At 33.9% G+C, this 20,276-nt stretch overlaps 2 protein-coding genes across 3 annotated transcripts; one reads left to right on the top strand and one right to left on the bottom strand.

The window, feature by feature from the left end:
- Nucleotides 1–3,936: 3,936 nt before the first annotated feature.
- On the top strand, nt 3,937–5,539 carry LOC108980459 (transcription factor MYB48-like). Of its 2 annotated transcripts, none has more exons than XM_018951388.2 (3): nt 3,937–4,144; nt 4,209–4,338; nt 4,497–5,539. In XM_018951388.2, exons 2-3 carry the CDS (start codon nt 4,256–4,258, stop codon nt 5,206–5,208), a joined length of 795 nt encoding a protein of 264 aa, XP_018806933.1. In that variant the 5' UTR covers nt 3,937–4,144; nt 4,209–4,255; the 3' UTR covers nt 5,209–5,539. The 2 variants fall into 2 exon arrangements, with proteins under 2 accessions (XP_018806933.1, XP_018806931.1); XM_018951386.2 differs by having other exon boundaries at nt 4,219–4,338.
- A 4,132-nt stretch (nt 5,540–9,671) lies between these two features.
- On the bottom strand, nt 9,672–11,431 carry LOC108980460 (aquaporin TIP1-1-like). Its single transcript, XM_018951389.2, has 3 exons — nt 11,158–11,431; nt 10,802–11,052; nt 9,672–10,279 (listed from the first exon to the last, which is right to left on the bottom strand). The coding sequence occupies exons 1-3, from the start codon at nt 11,288–11,290 to the stop codon at nt 9,905–9,907; spliced, it is 759 nt and encodes a 252-aa protein (XP_018806934.1). The 5' UTR covers nt 11,291–11,431; the 3' UTR covers nt 9,672–9,904.
- Nucleotides 11,432–20,276: the final 8,845 nt, after the last annotated feature.

Genomic DNA, 20,276 nt, shown 5'->3' on the forward strand with positions numbered 1-20,276 from the left:
GCGTACGTACACACAGATTGAAAAACATATATAAAATAAGGAGAGATCAGATATAAGTGGGTTGGCCACACAGACACACACATATATATTAATTAGTGTAGTACACGTCAGTGGTTGCCCTGGCTGGGCTACTCTTTCATCACCATCCACTAAGAAGGTCGACCCCTCTGATCTCTCGCCAAAGCAAAGAGCTAGGGCAAGCAGTACACGCCCCTGCCGGATACAGTGCAAACATTAACATACGAATTATAATGTTCTTAGTATTAGCGGATGCAAATGATTATGCCGTGCATATATATGTAGGTTTTCGGACTTAGAGAATTCTAGAGGATCAATAAACATTAAAGTTAGACAACAGAAAATCACTAGGAAATTAATTAAACATTGCATGCCATTTTAGGTTAGAATTTTTAAGGAAACTATAACTCATGGAATGCTTTTGCTGATCTTGAGTCTATAAATCTCGTCTTTCCAAAGATTCCAGACATTAATTGATCAGTATGCATGGAGTATATAAATAATGGGAAAAAAATACAACCTTTTATACTATTATATTAACAGTACGTACGTTCTTCCAAATTTTCAGCTTTACATACGCATGTGAGGCAAATTACAGATTGAGCATCTTTTTTTTTTTTTTTTTCCCTTCTCTTCTCTACCCCATCACTGGGTTTTGGCAATAAATTAGATGAAGAGGTGTAAGTGTTTGAACTTTCGGACTCTAAGATAACATTACTAATTGAAGGCAATAATTTGGAGCACAATGTGAACTGCGATCATCAGATATGCCGATAGATACTCTCTGCAAGCAAAACAAAAATAGTACACTGGCAAAGACTGATAAATTTTTTATTATTAATTCCCTGATCTTGTTTAATGAGGGCTTGAGTAAGACGTACACGATCATGTCTAACACAGTTTTGTCATCATCTTGTAGGCAAATCAAAATCGCCGCAATAGATGCTTTTTCTTGTAGTGACGTACATGAATAGTTGATGATCAATTATATCAGAGATGATCAATTATATCAGAGATATATTGCTTATATGGTATATTTCAATCCTCCATTTTTGGGTCTTCCTTGGCTAGCTAGCCCCTCTTATTGAATCACTATCCCTAATCTATATTGATTGGAAAAACTCACAAATCACGGGTAATATTGATTTTTCCTCTTCAACAAAAGTTTTTTGGTTCACTGCTAAAAGCTTTCATCATAGAGAAGAAGAGAGGCGGAAAAAATTGAGCAAACGAGGATTAACGGATCAAAGATCGATTAAAAAAGCCTTATGAGTTAACAAAAAACATATTAAAAAAACTGCAACAATAACTGAGTGCATGAATCGTATGACCACTGCATCAAAGTTGAGTTTGAGGAAGTGAGGAGGCAACAGGGTCCTCTTTGGAGTGCAGCAAAGATTAGAGATTGTGGAACTATACGTAGAGATCAGATGAATATCGGAAAGATTATTTGTAAACAGATCTTATAAAAATAAAATATACTATATATATAACTCCTTTTTACTGCAAAGTTATATCTAGTCACATCAATTTGTAGACTAATTTACTTTTCTATCTTTTATGAATCTAACACTACTGTTTTAAATATATTTATCAGCAGTCTGTATATATGGAATATTTATACCTTCTTACAATATGCCATCATGATTTTTTTTTTCTTTTAGTCTTTGCTCTTATTATTATTGTTATATTAATTATTAGATATATGTAATTGATCAATCTCTTAACTAGCTTGTGAAAACTAACGTGGTTTGCAGGATTGACAAGTAAAAATGTAATTTTAAGTTGTAAAAGTACCTACCATACGTCATGGCCGGCTTGAAGATTGGTGACACCACCTTTCATTACCAACCCTCACCACTCGCATTATCTATCTAGTAGTGCTATATGTATTTATATTTTTACTTATAGGATTCATTTTGTTAGTTTTTTTTTTAAATTCAAATTTCATGATTTTCAACATATCAATAACTGACATGTGAATAAGTAAATTTTTTGTAAGTTTTTCTTAAATACATTTAGCATTTTCCTTATCTAAAACCTACTTCAGATCAATTCCCTCCATCAACTTTCATGCATTAGAAGCTTTAAATGAGCAAACTAAGAGTATTAGCATTGGATTAGTCAAATATATTTTTATCTTTAAATTTAACAAATATCATCTATATTTGCTCCACATTAAATTTGCTAAATTGTTTTCATCCAAACTATAAGTTACAGTAAATCTATTCTTCTTTTCAAATATAAAAAGAACTATAGCAAATCTAAAAGTATTTTTTTAGATTATTATATTATAGATATGATATTTTTATTCATATGAAATTTTACCATCTATATACATATGATATTATTATATTATAGATTGTTGGATTGTGAAAATAAAAATGAATATGATTTGTTGGAGGTTATTGAAGATTATGAAAATAAAATATAAATTAATTAAAAAAATATAAATAATAAAAAATAATAATATTTTATTATTATAGAGAGTATGATGACTAATCCAATATAGACTTCAAGTTTTGAATGATTAGCTAAAGGTGAAAGAGTTACATATTAGTCAAAATTTGAAGAATAGAATGGTCAATCCAATGCTAATGCTCTAACGGGTTTTTATATAAGAGAGAATCATATGAGGAACCTAAGAGTTTTCTAATAGTTTAAATGTTAGAAACCTTTAGACTTCTTTTAAGTTTAAAGATTTAAGTGACAATTTATAACAGAAACAATATAAGATGTATAGTAGATAAGTTAATGCTTCGAAAATTATATATGTAATATCATGTTTAGGCTGCACAATTTATTTCTATATGAAAAACTCTATGTGCAGTTATTTTTGCGGATTTTTTGCGCACTCCACTAATGTGATTGACTGCATCAATTGTTTTTAATATAAAATAATTGTTTTGGTCAATTACATCAGTGAAATGCGCAAGAAATATACAAAAATGATTGTATGTAATAGAATTCTTTCTATATTGCAAGTACTTCGATGGTTTTATATATTGCAGTGAGCATAAAGCTGTAGGCGGATGCAGTACTTGATCTACTAGCTAGATGGGAACTCGATGATCTCCTAATTTATCAGAATTTAGTTAACAATAGATTTCTTGGATTAATCCCTTAATATTCCATCTTCTCATTTTTCAATAAAGAAAAGAAAAGGCCACTTTCGAGGCACATACATATATGAGTTACTATTCCTCTCTTTCCAAGATTTGTCCTTATTCCTTTTTTCTTTTCTTTAGCTTCTAGTTAATGGCCTTTACTAAAGTCAAGGGGGCACTACCATCATTTCCTCATATCCGATGGTAGGAGAAGAAGATCTAGTGACTTCCATTAATTAACTATCAATTCTACCATATCCAACCAATTAAGAAGAGTGCTGAGCTAATTATAATGCTTATTAGAGAATTCAGTAAAAGGTTTTCCTTGAAGCTGTTGCGGCCACTTTTTGGTTCTTCCATACCAAAAGGCCAATTACTATGCATAATCTTACTTGAAACTACATGATCTTCAAACTATCTGTTAATTAAAAAGATTTGTTCTTTCAAATTCAAAAGATTGATTCTACATCACACCTGTCAAAAGCTGGATCAAATTGCGGTATTTTGCTTGATCAAATGCTCAGTTCATTAAACAGACGAGCAAATCATATCGAAACAAGTAGGGGTGATAATGAAATGCACATCAACAGATCAATCTCTTACTTTGATTATTTGCCTATAATGGCTGACATCAGAGGCATAAGGTGCCTATCACAGAATGCCCATGTCGAGCACAATATGTACGGTCCAGATGCACCAATCAATCATATAATACTAAAGAAGCTTTTAGGCACTGTTTCTCCACATTGGAAACTGGCTTATATATATAGCCGTGTATACACCTTGGTGTCCATGTGCCATTGAATAGGTGGAGAAGAATCCCTTTACAGAAAGAGTTGAAAGAAAGAGAGATAAAGAGGGCGGAAAATGAAAATGGTGCAAGAGGGAATCCGAAAGGGTCCATGGACAGAACAGGAGGACTTCAAATTGAACTGCTTTGTGGGTTTGTTCGGAGATCGACGATGGGATTTTATAGCAAAAGTTTCAGGTTTGAAGGTGGCGGGAGACAAAAATAATAGGTATGGTTATTTGGAGACGGGGGATTTTGGAAGGAGCTGCCTTTAACCTCCTGATTTGTTGTAGGTTTGAACAGAACAGGAAAAAGTTGCAGGTTGCGATGGGTTAATTACATGCACCCTGGCCTCAAACGAGGCAAGATGACTCCTCATGAAGAGCGCCTTGTGCTCGAACTTCACGATAAATGGGGAAACAGGTTTGAGAACATAAATAATATAGAAAGAAATTGACCACTTTTTACCCATGTTTATCCTCAAGTTGTGTGCTCTATCAAACGTTGATTTTACTGGTTTTCTTGATAACTAGTTCAGAGATTATTGTATTCACTAAGTTTCTGGTGATGATCCAATGCAGATGGTCAAGAATTGCCCGTAAATTACCTGGGCGTACAGATAACGAGATTAAGAATTACTGGAGAACTCATATGAGGAAGAAGGCTCAAGAGAAGAAACTGGCTGTGTCTCCACCACCATCATCTTGTACTTCTCATTTGTCATCAGCAAGTAATCCTGCTGTGGATTCGTCGCCCTTCCCACAGACTGGAGCAGAGAGCTTTTCTGAAAAACGAGGTGCTCGAATCATAGCTTCAGCAGAAAAGCAGAAGAATGAAGAGAAAGTGGGGGAAAGTGGATACTCAATGGATTATATATGGAAAGATGAAGCTGGAGAAGAGAGCTTTCAAGAAACAGGAGCTCCTAAGGTAATAGCTGTGGATTGTCTGCCCTTCCCACAGACTGGAGCAGAGAGCTTTTATGACACTGGAGGTCTCCCTGTCATAGCTCCAGCAGAAAAGCAGAATGAAGAGAAAGCGGGTGAAAATGGGTACTCCATGGATGACATATGGAAGGATATTGCTCTGTCAGAAGAGAATAATATAAAACCAGCCAATGATAGCTATGGTGAAGAGGTTAGAAGTTTCTCTCCTCCTCCTCTGGCTTCCCCACCATGGGAGTTCTGGTTGGACTCGCTATGGAGGTTCGATGAAGAAGAGAGTAAGATGTATCCGCCCATGGGCGATCAATTTTTCCCCTTTTATGAATATGGGAGGGCGTCTCTAACTGGCTAGTCATAATTTTATTGATTAAGATTTGTTCATATGTGTTATATGCATTCCCACCCCACCACCCAATAAAAAAAAAAAAAAAAAAAAAAAAGCTCTAACCTGCTGTACAGCATGGGTTTTCTCTAAGCTTTCTGATTCTGCTCTGCATCACATGAAAATCACTGTAATAATCTCATGCATACATCTAGTCTGCCCTTTGTATTTTGTGTTTACTTTTCTGAGAGGAAGATAGAACCTCATCAAATCTCCCATAAGGAGATTGGTAAGTTCATGGATGTAATGTATAATATACTACTTGGTACTATTCAATAAAGCTGGCACAGTTCTAATGTTAGAGGGTTTCATTTATATAACTATGCATATGTAGGTAGACAGACTCCTAATTTGCAGGTTGTCCCAGAGATTATGGCAGGAAGTTCAACTGTTCAAGTAAAAGTAGTATTAGAAGATTTATCAGAGGGAGTAAATAGATTGCTGTTGAACTTTGTTCTCGTAGCAGTTTATGGCAGTCAATAAACACATAGTAACTTCAAGATTTTCCCAAGCAAGTGATTGCGGATAATATTAAGAGATTTCCGGTTAAAGCAACCAAAGAACTACATCATTTGAATTTTGATGTTCTACAATTGATATGCATACTCAGAATCTCAGAACCTAAGTAGAGTTCCTAGTCCTGTATAAGATGGCACATTGACTCTTCAAAATGATCTTGAGATAAGAATCTACCGAGGAATAGAACACTCTTTTATCTTCTGACCTTATCCTTAACTGGCAAACGAGTAAAGAAATCTCTACCAGATGTTAAACAGCGCACTTCTACCCTTGTTGCAGTGAAACTTCAAATAATCCCAACAGTCCAAGTAAGGCTTTTCTTTGTTGGAAACATGATGGTAAGATACGATGCAAAATTAAAGCAAGTTTTCATTGTTATCAATTATGTCAAAAGTTAAGGAAACAAAGTAAATGGATCGGTTGTGAGTTAATCGGGACAGTGACATCTATAAGAATATGTTCAAAAGGCATAAAGGCTATTGCACACAGAGCAAGAAGAGTTTCAGCTTTAACATGAGGTGGTCCCGATAAATGGTTTTGATCTTCCTGAAGTAAAATACAAGCTTAGTGGTTAGCAACCCAATTCCATTACATCTGTCTACTTTATTGTTTTGGCTGTGCACAAGAAAGCCAGACATTCTTCATTACACTAAGAAAGAAAAGAAAAAACGCCTCCATTTAAAATCAAATCTGATTTTGACATATAGCTCTCTTAACCTGGCCGGCCCATAATATGCTGGGGCAGCTGAGTCACATCAGCCAAGTTCCAACAAGACCATCCACTTCTATAGAAAGGAGAAAATATTAGCAAAAGCACTCAAGTGCTAAAGACAATTGTACTTCATCTTCAGGAATCAAAGCATGAATGCCAAAAACTATCTATGGAGGTGAGAAGTCAAACAGTTCAAGCTTTTATGTTTCATCTTTTTGAGTCTTTACTGAAACCAGATATAGAATTAACTTAAAAAAAAAAAACATCTATTATCTATAGAAGGATAACAGATCCCAATTATAGCTCCCTCAAATTACAATCAAACATAAGAAAGGGACCATAGATATAGAGAAAGCCATGGATGAAAAAATATTTAGACATGCCAACTTCATTTTACCAATCACCGGCACAAAAAATGAGACTAACTAATAAAATCTAGTGGTGTGTTCTTTACCGCATAACATCATCTAATGTATATAAGCAGAGACTGTTCAATTGGACAGAAGCTCAACAACATCGATTCAGTGTCATTAATTATAGTCCAGCTCCATGTCTATTCAGTGTGATAATGGCTTTGGCATTCTTTCCACTCTTCCTTTTCCTTTGAGGTGATGTATAATGGCTTTGGCAGGAAACTAACTTAAGTAGCAGCATGTTTAATTATAAAGGTTTTAAACTTCAGATTTCAAGTGAAGATGGTAATGTTCCCTACGCCTGTAGTTGGAAATTAAACATTTTATAGTTTATGTTCCTTTCAGGAATATTATCAGTTGATGAACAGATCAGTGGGCTAAACTGCTTTGGGAACTCCTACTTTGGCTGATTCAAAGAAAATATCTAAATATTCTTTAGGCAGGAATAGGGGTGTGAAATTCAAATCTGTGTCATGTTATGTTTGCCTTGTACTTGCTCTGTCCTAACTTGCTCCAATCCTGAATCCCATCCCTAATTTAGGGATGGATCGAGATTGTTTTTGCAAAAAAAAAAAAAATTAAAATTTTATAAAACCATTTTAGGACATCCTATTCGTTAGGCACAATGATTGATCTCTGCGATGCCTACTCTTTCTAGGAGCATATTACAAGATCAAACGTTTAAACCATGTCCACACTTTAATATTCCAAAAAGGTTTTTTTAGTGCAAGAATTTTCCTGATCTCTGAAATCCCACTCACCAACTTTGCATAAAATCCAGAATATTACATTAATGTTCCCTGCATCACATTGTATTTTCATGAACATTAGCAGTTGTGTCACTAATTTTCTCCTTTTATTCTTTCATATGATTTTCACTAAACTAAAGGATGGTTCTGGTGTAGCTCGGGACAACTGGAGTCTCCTCCTACCATTATGCCATATGCTAATAAAGATATGATTTTTTATTTTCATCATTGACATCTAATTGAGTTTTCTATCAGGTTCTTATTCTATGCTACCCTTTCTTAGGCTAAAACTTTACCTGCACATGCTTATGCAATGGCAGGTAAACTGGGAAGAAGAAGAAGAAGAAGAAGAAGAAGAAGAAATGTGAAGGTTGGAGCTCATTCAAAGAAAAAGATCTACAAGAACTTGAAGACTTTAAGTAGAAGAGAAATAAACAAATAAAATAGGTTTTAAAGCCTTTATTGTTATCAAGCAACATTAGATTCCCAATAAATATTGTCGGCTCACTTTATATTTCTAATTCACTTCAAATTTCTATGATCTTTTTCCATATAAAACCTTTAATTGGCAGGTAAAGATTTGAACAAATCTTTGTCCCCTTTTCAGATTTGCGTTTGGGTAATGAGGTATTCTGAGGTATTATATGAATAATAGTGAAAAAATAATGAAAAAGTAATGATAGAATATTGAATAGTAGTAAAAAGCAGGTAAAAAATAATAATAAAATAATAAATAATAGTGAGATATTCTCTCATTACCCAAACTAGGCTAGCTCACTTGCTTGTACTGCTGGAATTCCAAAGGTCATATGTTCGTGTGCCATGTACCCTTGCTTCACAATCATTTGATATTGTTATTATATTTATTTCATTTGGGTGGATTGCATAGGCATTCAGTCATGGGTTCAATGGGTCGGGCCAAGTTTGTGGACACTTGAGGAAGTTCCTACCCTCACTCTATATATGTTTGGAATTGGTCCAATGATTTCTTTTATGCTCATTTTGTGTATTAACTAAGAACTATTAAGGCAGAGGGTGCCAGTCTCCTCCTACACAGCACACACTCTATCCTTTGTATGTTTTGGCATCAATATTGAAAACAAGGTACGTGTTTCTCTTCCACCATTTCATCCATACAGGCAATGAAAATAGATCAGTAGATTATTATGTTTAAATGTTAATATGTATTTCTTGATTCACTACTCTTTTAAACATTGAAGGTCAGGCCATTTATATATGTAGTTCCCTAAAAATATTCAACTCGGACAAGATTAATTAGATGTTTACATGATTGGAAATATTATATGTTAGGAGGAACTTGTATTCTAGCGCAAAGGCTGCAGCAGCAGTACTGGGTTCTGTTGCATGGACATGGGAGTGGAACGTGGCATGGCAGTGCAATTACTGTTGCAAGACCTGGAAATAGAGCAGCATTGTAATCTAATATCTGGTTTATTCGAGAATAAACGACTTTTAATTATGATGCTCTTTGTGATCAATAATCAAATTAGACTTCTTTTTAAGCCACCTGCCCCAGTCCCTTCCCCTCTCAGGCAACAATCCTTTTGTAATGGTTCAACTCATTCTCAGAAGGATATCCGGACTACCCTTTCCTACACTTACATAGGATCTTTGGGTAGAAGAAAGGAGACAGGAAAACTGGCATTGCATTGACTGCCCTGCCCATGTCATGGCCAGAAACCTAACCAGTGGGCTGGACAGGACTATTGGGGTTGTTGGATTTCCAGCCAAAATATTGTCATAAGAAATTATAAATCACCTCTTGCATATCATTTAGGGTGAGGAATAGTATATACATTTGGAATATTCTTGCTCAATTGGCATTTTGTATCAGTGATGGAGACTCCTAAACCCACCACCCATTCATTTTCTATTCTCCCTTTTCTGGTGAGTTCTAAAGAACATATTTACCCCGCTCTACTAAACCCACCACTTTTTTTTTTTTTTTTTATATATATATTATTATTATTATAATAATCATGATTATTCTATTGTCCCTTAGATCTAAAAGACTTGTCAAATTCAAAGGCTGAACAAGAAAACTTCTTAAAAGTGAGTACAAATGGACACTACTCATCAAAATGATTGCAGGAATACAGGACAGAGTTCACAAGAATCAACAATTAACAAGATACAGACAAAACATCAAAACACCCACCCACATTGCTGAAACCAAAATAAAACAGCCAGACATCCAAGTTTCCAACCCTTTTAAACTGAAAATAGAATGAAGAAAGAGATGATGATACTACTTAGAAATCAGTGGGGGGGAGTGGCTCATGGGTGTTTGGGCTAATGAAGAAGATCTCGTACACGACGGCGGCGATGGCAGAGCCGATGAGGGGACCGACCCAATAGACCCAGTGGTTTGTCCATGACCAACTGACCACAGCAGGGCCAAAGGAGACAGCTGGGTTCATGGATGCACCTTCGAAGGCACCACCGGCTAGAATGTTGGCGCCAACTACGAGACCAATTGCAATGGGTGCGATGATACCAATGTTTCCATTCTTTGGGTCCAAGGCTGTGGCATACACCGTGTACACCAACCCGAAGGTCATCACTATCTCGAACACTAAGGCATTCCATACACTCACATCAGATGATAGAGTGAAGGCTGGTGTTGACTGCATCAAATAATAAAGTGAAATTAGTTGATTATAACATGAGTGTCTAAACTAAGAGTAATGTCACTTTTCATCTCTCGTCATACTCAATAATGTGACAAATTTAAAGTGTACGTCTTCGTAAGTTTACCAATTAAATGAATAATCATAGCTTAAATATGAATGATCCATAAAATTTAAGATGAAATAATAATATATATATTTTTCGTATTAAAAAAGAGAAAAGAGAGAGAGGACACCAGAGAAGATCATTTTTCATAACCATATCAAAAATATCAATGAGCTTAACTGAGTCTATTGCTTTGTGCAAACCATCGTCATCAAAATATTATTTGGTCTATTCCAGCCAAAAAGCAACGAGTTTTACCGCGTCGTCACTATCCGTTTCCCAACTTTTTGGTTTTGTTCCTTTTCGTTTACTTTCTGCTTTTTTAGTCTGTATCTGTAATTTTCTTTTGGAAAAAAACATTCTTCTCTACTTGAGAAACTAGCTTTTAAAGACTTCATCCATGAATGTCTTACCAGTCCACCGGTGGAGAACTTGAGAAGCAAGCAAGCAACCACAGCTCCAAGGAGCTGCCCGATCCAGTATAGAATACCCCTTATGAGTGAGATGTGTCCGCCCAGGAAGGCCCCGAATGTAACTGCAGGGTTTACGTGCCCACCGGAAATGTTGGCGCCTACTGCAACCCCTACGAACAGTCCGAACCCGTGAGCCAGGGCTGCAGCCACTATCCCCGCCGGCGTTGACGACCCATCATCCGTTAGCTTGTCTGCCAAAACAACATTCAGTTTCTTAATCTCCAGATACAAATTAAAAAATCATCAAGGGAACAAAGAAGTTGGAAACTAAAGGAATCAGTACTCAGGGGCCTTACTGAATGCCATCCCGGAGCCTTCGCCGGCGAAAACAAAAATGAGCACCGATATGAACTCGGCCAGAGCCGCTTTGAGAGCTCCGGGATGTGTAAACTCGCTCGTAGATCCAACGGCAATCTGAGAAATCGGCATTTTCTGATACTGAAAATTCCGAAACAGCCTCCCTTGAGCTTAGAAAATGTCTGTTTTCCACTTGCTTCTTGCTCTACAAGGCTTTTACTAGGTGGCAGTGTTCATATATAGCAAGTTGCTCTGGAACCGGAAGAGCCGGTTTGTATCCGGTGACAGCATCATTAGTTCGATAAATAAAAGAACGCATGCATTCTCTTGCAGCCACCTGTCCTTGTCTGCTTAAGGCTGTAGGCTGTGCCTCCATTTCATTCGCATTATGCCACGTGTACGGGCAGAAGAAATTCATATCACCGACCAAAGAGCCGGATGTAGCACGAGACGGCTCCCGACAAAGCAAAAATATTTTATTTTATTTTTATTTTTTATACTTTTAAAGAACATAACTAAAAAAACATTTTAATCACTAAATAAAATGGACGCAATCGAGAGACCCAACTCTCGGTGACAATAACGTTTCTGCCAAACAAAACGGTGGGGCGGTGGTGGTGGTGGTGGAGGGTCCATCAATGATTGATTGTTACTATGGAGGTTTTTGTTTTTTATTTGCAAGACCGACCATTGGATTGTTTATGCTGTCTTGATGTCGACCTCTTCGCTTGCTTGAGCTGGTTTCATTATCTAATATAAATAACGAATAATATTTTATTTTCATCACATTAAATAGTATATGATATATTTATTATTATTAAATAATTATTTATTATATATAATAAATAATTATTTAATAATAATAAATATATCATATTTTACTTAATAAAAATAAAATAATGTATAAAATTTTCTCCCACTTGGAATTACCAGTACTGTATTGAAAAGGCGAATAAAGTTCACATGCTTTGGTTGCATTAAACTCGTAGGTTTTGTAGCTGCCAACCTTCCTTGCTTTAAAAGAGTTGAACAACCAAAAATAAAATAACCGCTTCCTTCCTCTTTTAAAAAAATATATTTTTCTTACAATTAAACGCTTTAGAAATGATATTTATGCGCCCATTTTATTTAAAAAATAATAATACATTTAAAATTTATTTTAAAAAATTATTCTTCTAATAATAAATCATTAATAATTGGAGGAGGAAAATGACAAACTTTGATAAGCACACAGGATTCATGAGTTGATCTGAAATTACAGTATATATGTATAGATCTCCCAGCGCGTGATCATCATGTTTTGTTTTACATTCGTTCAGATCTAAAATGAAAGCATGCATGGGGGCACAAGCTGAATATGTACTGTCACTGTGCATTTTGTATGAATCTTTTGAAATGCATGATGTGTATTCGCGCTGGCATTCGAGGAAATCATGTTGAGATGAGATCTCATCCTTATCTGCCAACCCAAAAGGAAATGAATATACAGAAATTGAAATTGCAGTGAGCCAAAACTCTTTTTACATCCAATCATTTTCACCACTACTGCTTCACCACGTGCATTTAATTGGGGTTCCAATGAGCTGCTTAAATTAATTTGTATTGTTGCATTCTGTGTCGTCGCAACCATCTCTACCGACAAAACATCCCGATTCCGATTTATTGTCTTAATTTTTCTATAAATCGATCAAAATATGTTCATCATGATTTTATTGCCCTCCAGCCACTTTAGATCAGCTCTACATGCATGGTATCCCTCTAGCTGTTGACTCGTTGAGCCTTCAATTTCACCTAAATTTATCACCAACAGATAGATCTTCACATGCTACTCAAATGTCACGTGATAAGTCTCAAATTCTCCCCAAATTCCACTTTTAATGATAAGTAAGTGTGTTTTCTTGGCTACCCGTGGATAATTTAAGACTATTCAATCCTAGCTATTTGACTATGTTCCAATATTCTCCCCAAACGTGGATGCAAGGGAAAGTATACTGTTGAGTTTGTGGAATTTGGTTTGTTGTTGTATCGGTCTGATTTGATAACCTGAGTCGACAAATATATGTTATGAATTTTGACTGATTTTCAAGGAGGGTTAGACCATACTTGCTTCGACTTGGGCCATTCTTACTTCGGCTTGGGCTGATAAGAAGTGTCAGACAGAAAGTTTGCTTGATATTTGCATGATAGGTAACTCGAGCGAAGATCAGGTAGAGAGTTTGTTCGAATCTCTCTCAACAGGTCGCTCGAATGAATGTCAAACAGAGAGTTCACTCAAGGAGCACTTGACACTTCACTCAAATAACGCAGAAAAAATAAAAATTAAAATTTTTGTCGTGTAACATTATAAATATATATTTAATAAATATTATAGAAGTTCTAAGTGTTTTGAATAGTGAAATTTTATCTCAAAATGTATTATGTGATTCTTCAGTACAATAAAATCCTCTATAACTCAATAGAGACATGCATATTACTGAACCGTATTCATTTTGTATGGTGCAATTGATTTATTTGTATTTACTTTTGATTGTCTGTCATTGTTTTCACAACATATAGTGCAATTCCCTTTTATTGATTGTAGCTCCCACCTACAACTCTTTATTCCACTGGATTAACTTTAGAAAACTCTGTTACGATGGACATGCCTGCTTGCCCAAATTAACCTTCGGTCTATTGTTCCATTTTCTATATAACTTTATTTTATGTACTGTTCATTTGATCATAATTAATGTGGTTTTTTGAAGTCATGTCTCACTCTTGCTCTTACATCCTTTTTTTTTTTTTAAACGAATCATAGTATTATAAAGAAACAGAGGAACCAAGATTACACAGATGGAGTTAAATCCATCGCAAACTCATCCTCAGCTAGCTCAAAGATGAAAACTAAGCTAGACAGTGACCAAAACAAGTGTCACTTCACCTTACAACTTCTTCCTATACATTGAACTATTTGTGATAATTATAAGAGTCATTCAATAACTTGAGAATCCGCTTGATGTCTGGGAGAAACATTACCAGACTTAAACTGAGCTAACTTGTAATCCTTCAAAGATTGTACTGCCTGTTTGACAACAATAGAGGGATGGGAGAATAAGCTATCAAAGATAAATTTATTCCTTCTGAACCAAATACCTCTAGCAATGACAGAGAATTCCTCCATAGAAGTCTGATTTGAAATACCATGCAGATGCTCAAATAACTCCTTAAAGTTACTTACTCTACATGAACTATTTTGAAAAACCATAGGCCCCTGACTCCATACGTCCATGGCAGAGGTGCAACTCCATAGAGCATGAGTAATTGATTCCTCTTCTCTACTACAAATAGGACACAATGGAGAATCTATAATCTTTTTCTTGAACAAGTTCAGTTTAGTTGGTAATGACTCAAGACATGCTCTCCATAAGAATACTTTAATGGCATTTGGGATCTGATAATTCCAGCAACATATCCAGTCTTTGGATTTCTGCACTACTCGAGAAGTTTGACCCTTTTCCATATCCAGCAACTCCTTTTGCTTGTAGTAAGCACTTTTCACAGTAAACATTCCATTTTTAGTTCCGAGCCAATCCATCTTATCACTAGCACCTGAAGCACTAATGGGTATTTTGAAAACTATGTCAGCCATTTCATTCCCCAAGACAGTCAACAAATAAGAGAGTGATTCATGTCAAGATATGGAATCATGATTACTTAATAATTGTAATATGTATAATCGTACAATAGAAGATTAATGGTGATTAATTATACATAAAGTCATTACAATTAGGGCCCACCATTTATAATTAGATTAATTAAATAAATACATGATTTACATCAACTGATTTTATGGAAATTAATTCCGTCGACACTCGAAAACTCAATGAAAGATCATGACGTAGGATATGATAGAATCTATATAGTACTTGATCCTATATATATATATATATAGTACTTAGCTGCATTAATATTTGTGGACTATATATATATATATATATATATATATATATATCTAACAGCATCATGTTGATGATCAGTTTCTATTTAGGCTGCTCTAATATTAATTTTATTTTTTGATCTGCAGAAAACTGTCTAAGTTTTAATTATTTTTAATTGGATTAAACAGCTGAAATGAGTTGTTAGAATTGATTCAGAATTAATTTAGTAGGTAGTGTGTGTGACATGTTATGCCAAATAATTCAACCGATGCCCACATACATGAGACGCACGACCATTTTCCCGTATATATATTTATATATATATATATATATATATATAATGTCATGTCATGGTATGCCTATAATAATCATGAAAAGCATTTGTATGTATCTTGTCTGCGAATTTTTCCTTTTTCTCTTTATTATTGACGTGTCTCTATTAGATTGTAAAACTATTGTTATTAAAAAGTAAATCTTGCAGTCATGTCAATTTATATATATATAATTATATATATATATATATATATATATGGTTAAAAAACTTGGGTCCAAACATTTTTTGGATGGATGGAATTAAGTTGAATTAAGTGTTGGATGATCATCATGATCACAACTAGGATCGATGGCACATGCATGATGAGGAAATTAATGTATAAGTTGGCTCATTGGCCGGAGTCGTTGTTGGCAGCTGCATGCGGCGGTTTCCGGCCTTTTCTGATAGATTCCGGTAAGACAGATATTGGAAGGAAAAAAAAAGCCCACAAAACCAACCAAACATATATATATATATATATAGATCACGAGACTAAAAGTCGTCTTTTCATCCTTTGTATAGTCACAAGATGATTCAAAATGAACTAGATGGAACAGTACTACTTGCGATTAAGGGAAATGAATTGTCAGATCATGAGGATGCAGGAGATCATGAGATCCAGATCAAAGTTATTAAAAATGGTAATTAATTTCTATCAACATGCATGCCCATGCAGATCAATTGAAAATAATAATAGCTAGCTAGGGACAAGTCTCAGTCTCACGACACTCTGTAATTTCAAATGTCTGCGTCAGTGCCAGTTGTGCATTAAATTAGGCACATGTGGTAGCCCTTTCTTCTCCCAACTACATGTGAAAATAATAATAGACTGCATCATCATCATTCCTTCTTTTAAATCTATCGTCTACGATCTCACTTTTTTAAAGTTGAAGGGGTACCCTCTTATATAGCTACATGATCTAGGGTTCCTTTCTTCTTTCTCCTCCTCCTCCTTTTTGTTCACCTCATAATGATGAAGCTTGAAATCTAGATCGGGAAAATAATAAATAAAGGTAAATGATTGTCCTGTTTTTTGCAATGAATTTGGTTCTTGTAATAATACAACCAATAAGATTGGCAAGATTAATAATTGGGAGATTAGGTATTGGAAACTTGGAAGTTTTACCTCCACATAACTTATCGTATCGTATCGTATTGTAGTTTAGATATTGTGAATATTTTAGAATATTTTATTATTATTTATTATTATTTTTTACATACTTTTCATTACTATTTAATATTTTAACATTATTTTTTCACTATTATTCACAAAATACATGATAATACCTCGCTACTCTAGTAATATATGCTATATATTATATCTTTGTCACATGACTTCCAGATTAATTCTTATTTTTCAAAATAACAGACTATATATATCCTATATCTTAAAAGCATGTAAAACGTGAAAAATAATGAACAATGATTACTATTCACGTTAAAGTGTAATGAACAGTGATTACTGTTCACGAAAAAAAACCAACAATAATGAATAGTTATTACTGTTCAAGAATCACTGTTCACGTTAAAAGTCAACAGTAATGAACGGTGATTGGAAAAATTAAGATTTGAGACTTTAAATCTCAATCCTTCATTTTGAATCTTTAGAATTGATCCAACAGTATAGGTTAAAACATTAAAAATAAACAAACTTAAAATAGATAATTAAAATATAAATTCAATTTTAATTTATAAAATACTAATATTTTATCATTAAATAAAAAATAGAGTTTTGTTAAATATTTTTAAGAGAATAAAATCATATAAATAATTAGAATTTTTAATATAATTTAAATTTCATAATATTCTTAATTAAGTAAAATCATTTAGATAAAATAATTTTTTTAGTACTCCCTGAGTCATTGAGTAGTGTGATTAAATTCTACAGTTCATATATTTTGTCAAGAAAATTATTGCTAGAATATCTAAAATCTTTTAATTTTCATATTACTGTAACATTTTGTTATCATTATGATGCTTGTTAAAATTTATTTTTCTACTCATGTACATTAAATTATTGACTAATTAATTTTATTTAAAAAAACATATTATTTTTACATTTTGTAGATATTAGTTACTAAGAAAACGTGCATGGCATGTCACTCATTGTTAGTATTTATATATATATATATATATATATATATATCATTTTCCTTGTATAATGGGAAGAGGATTCATCCCTGGATCTTACCAATGAGATATTGGAGGGAGTGATGCCCTTTGGATCTCATCCACTCCTTTTTAACTCTCAATCAATTTAAAAGAGAGAGAGAGATAGAAAGGAAAAGACATCAATCAAACCGGGCTGATCATATGCTGGGCTTCACCAATACTTGTATGCAACGAGGTGGTAATATAGAATGGACTTTTTAGCCTCAGTGTTCTTAATTGACCCATCAGCAGAGTCCGGTAAGTAAAAGCCTAATCCGAGCAAATGAATGGCCAGGAAACTTAGACGAGGCCCAACATCTTATCCACCATTACTATTCAGCTTCTTGTCTGTGTATAGGGAATTAGGACTAGGTAATTGGGTTTGGCTCGAGATATAAGAGAGATTACTACAAGAGTGCTTCTCCTTGCAAATTAGTATAGAAAACTACTGATACCATAATATTTTATTTGTAATGAAAGATTAAAATTAAATTCTATTAAGAATTAAATCTCACTATATGAGCAGTGTATAGAGTGACTCGCAAATTTAATTTGTCTTTTTTTTTTTTTAGAGAAGATGACGATGCTCCAATTTTATTGATTACCTTCATTTGTGGCGGAGGAAAACCGTGGTTACAACCAGACACTTAGGGGGTACAAGTTTACATGAAAACCAAAACCCAGGCATCCAAAAAACTAAACCATCCAGGAAAAAAAAAACATAATACAAGACAAAACCATGAGTAAAAATAAAAGAACCAACCCTAGATGAGAATAAAGAAGCCTGCAAGGGAAAAACACATGCAAATGAGGATAAATAAGACAAATAAATCACAAACAACTTACCAGAAAACCATTATGAGGTCCGCAAGTAAGGTAAATCAATTATGTCCATGCGGAAAAGGCCTCTGAGGCGGCTAGGCAGCTCACCAGACCAATCTGAATTTAGATCACCAGCTCCCCTCTTAATAAGAAAATAAGTCACGACATTACTTTCATGAAAAATATAATACACTCTATACTCCAAGCAGTTAAGGTAACCATGTAACAAATTGCTCGGAGTCTACCAAAGTTTATTGGGAAAGAAAATCTGCATGCTAAAGATTTTATTTGAAGTAGATAATGGTAATGGTTAGAATTTAGGACACCAAAAGCAAATTAATAAAAGAGGAGAGAGAGAGGGAGAGAGGGTAATAGTAATACACTTGTAATTTTAAATCATTTGGGCTTAGCAGACAGAACGAGGGTAAAAGGTCCGAATTTTGGATAATGATATCTTCATATTTTTTTTATTATTCAATTATTTTTTTTTCTTTTACTATTTGAATTTAGATTAAAAATTTCAAAATATGATTTTCTTGCATAATTTTAAAAAAAATAAATTCAATCAATTAACAAATCATGTAATTTAATTAAAAATAAATTCAATTTTATAAAAATTGACTCAAAGAGCAAAAAAAAGTCAATTTTTATAAAATTAAATTTATTTTTAATTAAAATTACATAATTATAGTAATTGATTAAATTTATTTTCTTCTAAATTATGCAAGAAGGTTATGTTCTGAGATTTTTTTTATCAAAATTCAAAGAGCAAAGGGAAAAAAATAGCTGAATAGTAAACTAATAGTAAAAGAAGTGTAAGGGTATCATTATCTCTTAACTTTTCTACTCTCTTTACTCTTTGTTTGACAGTTCTTTCCCCTTCAAATTGACATAGCACCATCTTTTCTAATTCATAGACATGATAAAATCAAAGGCTATATCAAAACTTGCAAAATTCATGTAAGAGAATTACTCCTTTTCATGTTTCCCATATTACATCTAGGGTAGTATCATATCTTATCATTATACATTTCCTAAATTTTTACACAAAATATAATAAACAATTCAACTTTTTCAAATCCTAATTCAATTTTTTTAAATCTCAAAATAATAATAATATTAAAAAATAATATTCTAATAATATTTTTTTAACTTTTATCTTTTATTTAAAATCATCTCATCTCATGTCTGAATCCAAACCAACTCATTACAACTACTTACTGCTCCGCTCCTGGAATAGAGATTTAAAACGGGTTTTATGCAAATTCTATAACAGGTCTAAGCAGATATACTAGCATCAATCATTAGGTATGGCAAGTTGGCTTTATCTAAGCACCACCCTCTTAAATCATTGTAACAGTACTAATGATTTCATTGAAAGAGATATGATCTGACTTTTGCTGACTACAAACACCCTCAAAAATAAAATCCACATGACCTCAAGATCTGTCTGTTAGGTGGTCTTCTTCACAACCTTGTTCCTATGGGCACCAAAAAAATCTTTTGTTTTCATGTTCTTTTTTCCAAACAGACCCCCATAAGCTAGCTAATCATTTAAACGGGGGTACAAATTAACCGAACGACTACTTCACACTGATCAAGTCGTGCCTTGGAAGAAGAAGACAACACCAAAGCTAAGTTACTTTTTTTTTTTTTTAAATTTCTTTTTCTTTTTCACTTTGCCGTCACAAACCTACTCCTACACCAAACTCCACCTTAAAGCGTCAATGCAGATGAGCCTAGCTAGCCTTTGTTAATTAGGGCCTTTCCTACAACAAAGAGAGCGTACGTTTTGCAAGTCTTTGTTCAAACTTTTAAGGATTGCTTTAATAAAAACGACCTTTGAGCATTGATAGAATCAATCCGACCAAACCAACAGTGTTTTTGATAATTTGGTCAAATGGGTATTGAAAAT

Source organism: Juglans regia, chromosome 14 (genome assembly GCF_001411555.2).
Source record: "Juglans regia cultivar Chandler chromosome 14, Walnut 2.0, whole genome shotgun sequence".
In the NCBI taxonomy this organism is placed as follows: Eukaryota; Viridiplantae; Streptophyta; class Magnoliopsida; order Fagales; family Juglandaceae; genus Juglans; species Juglans regia.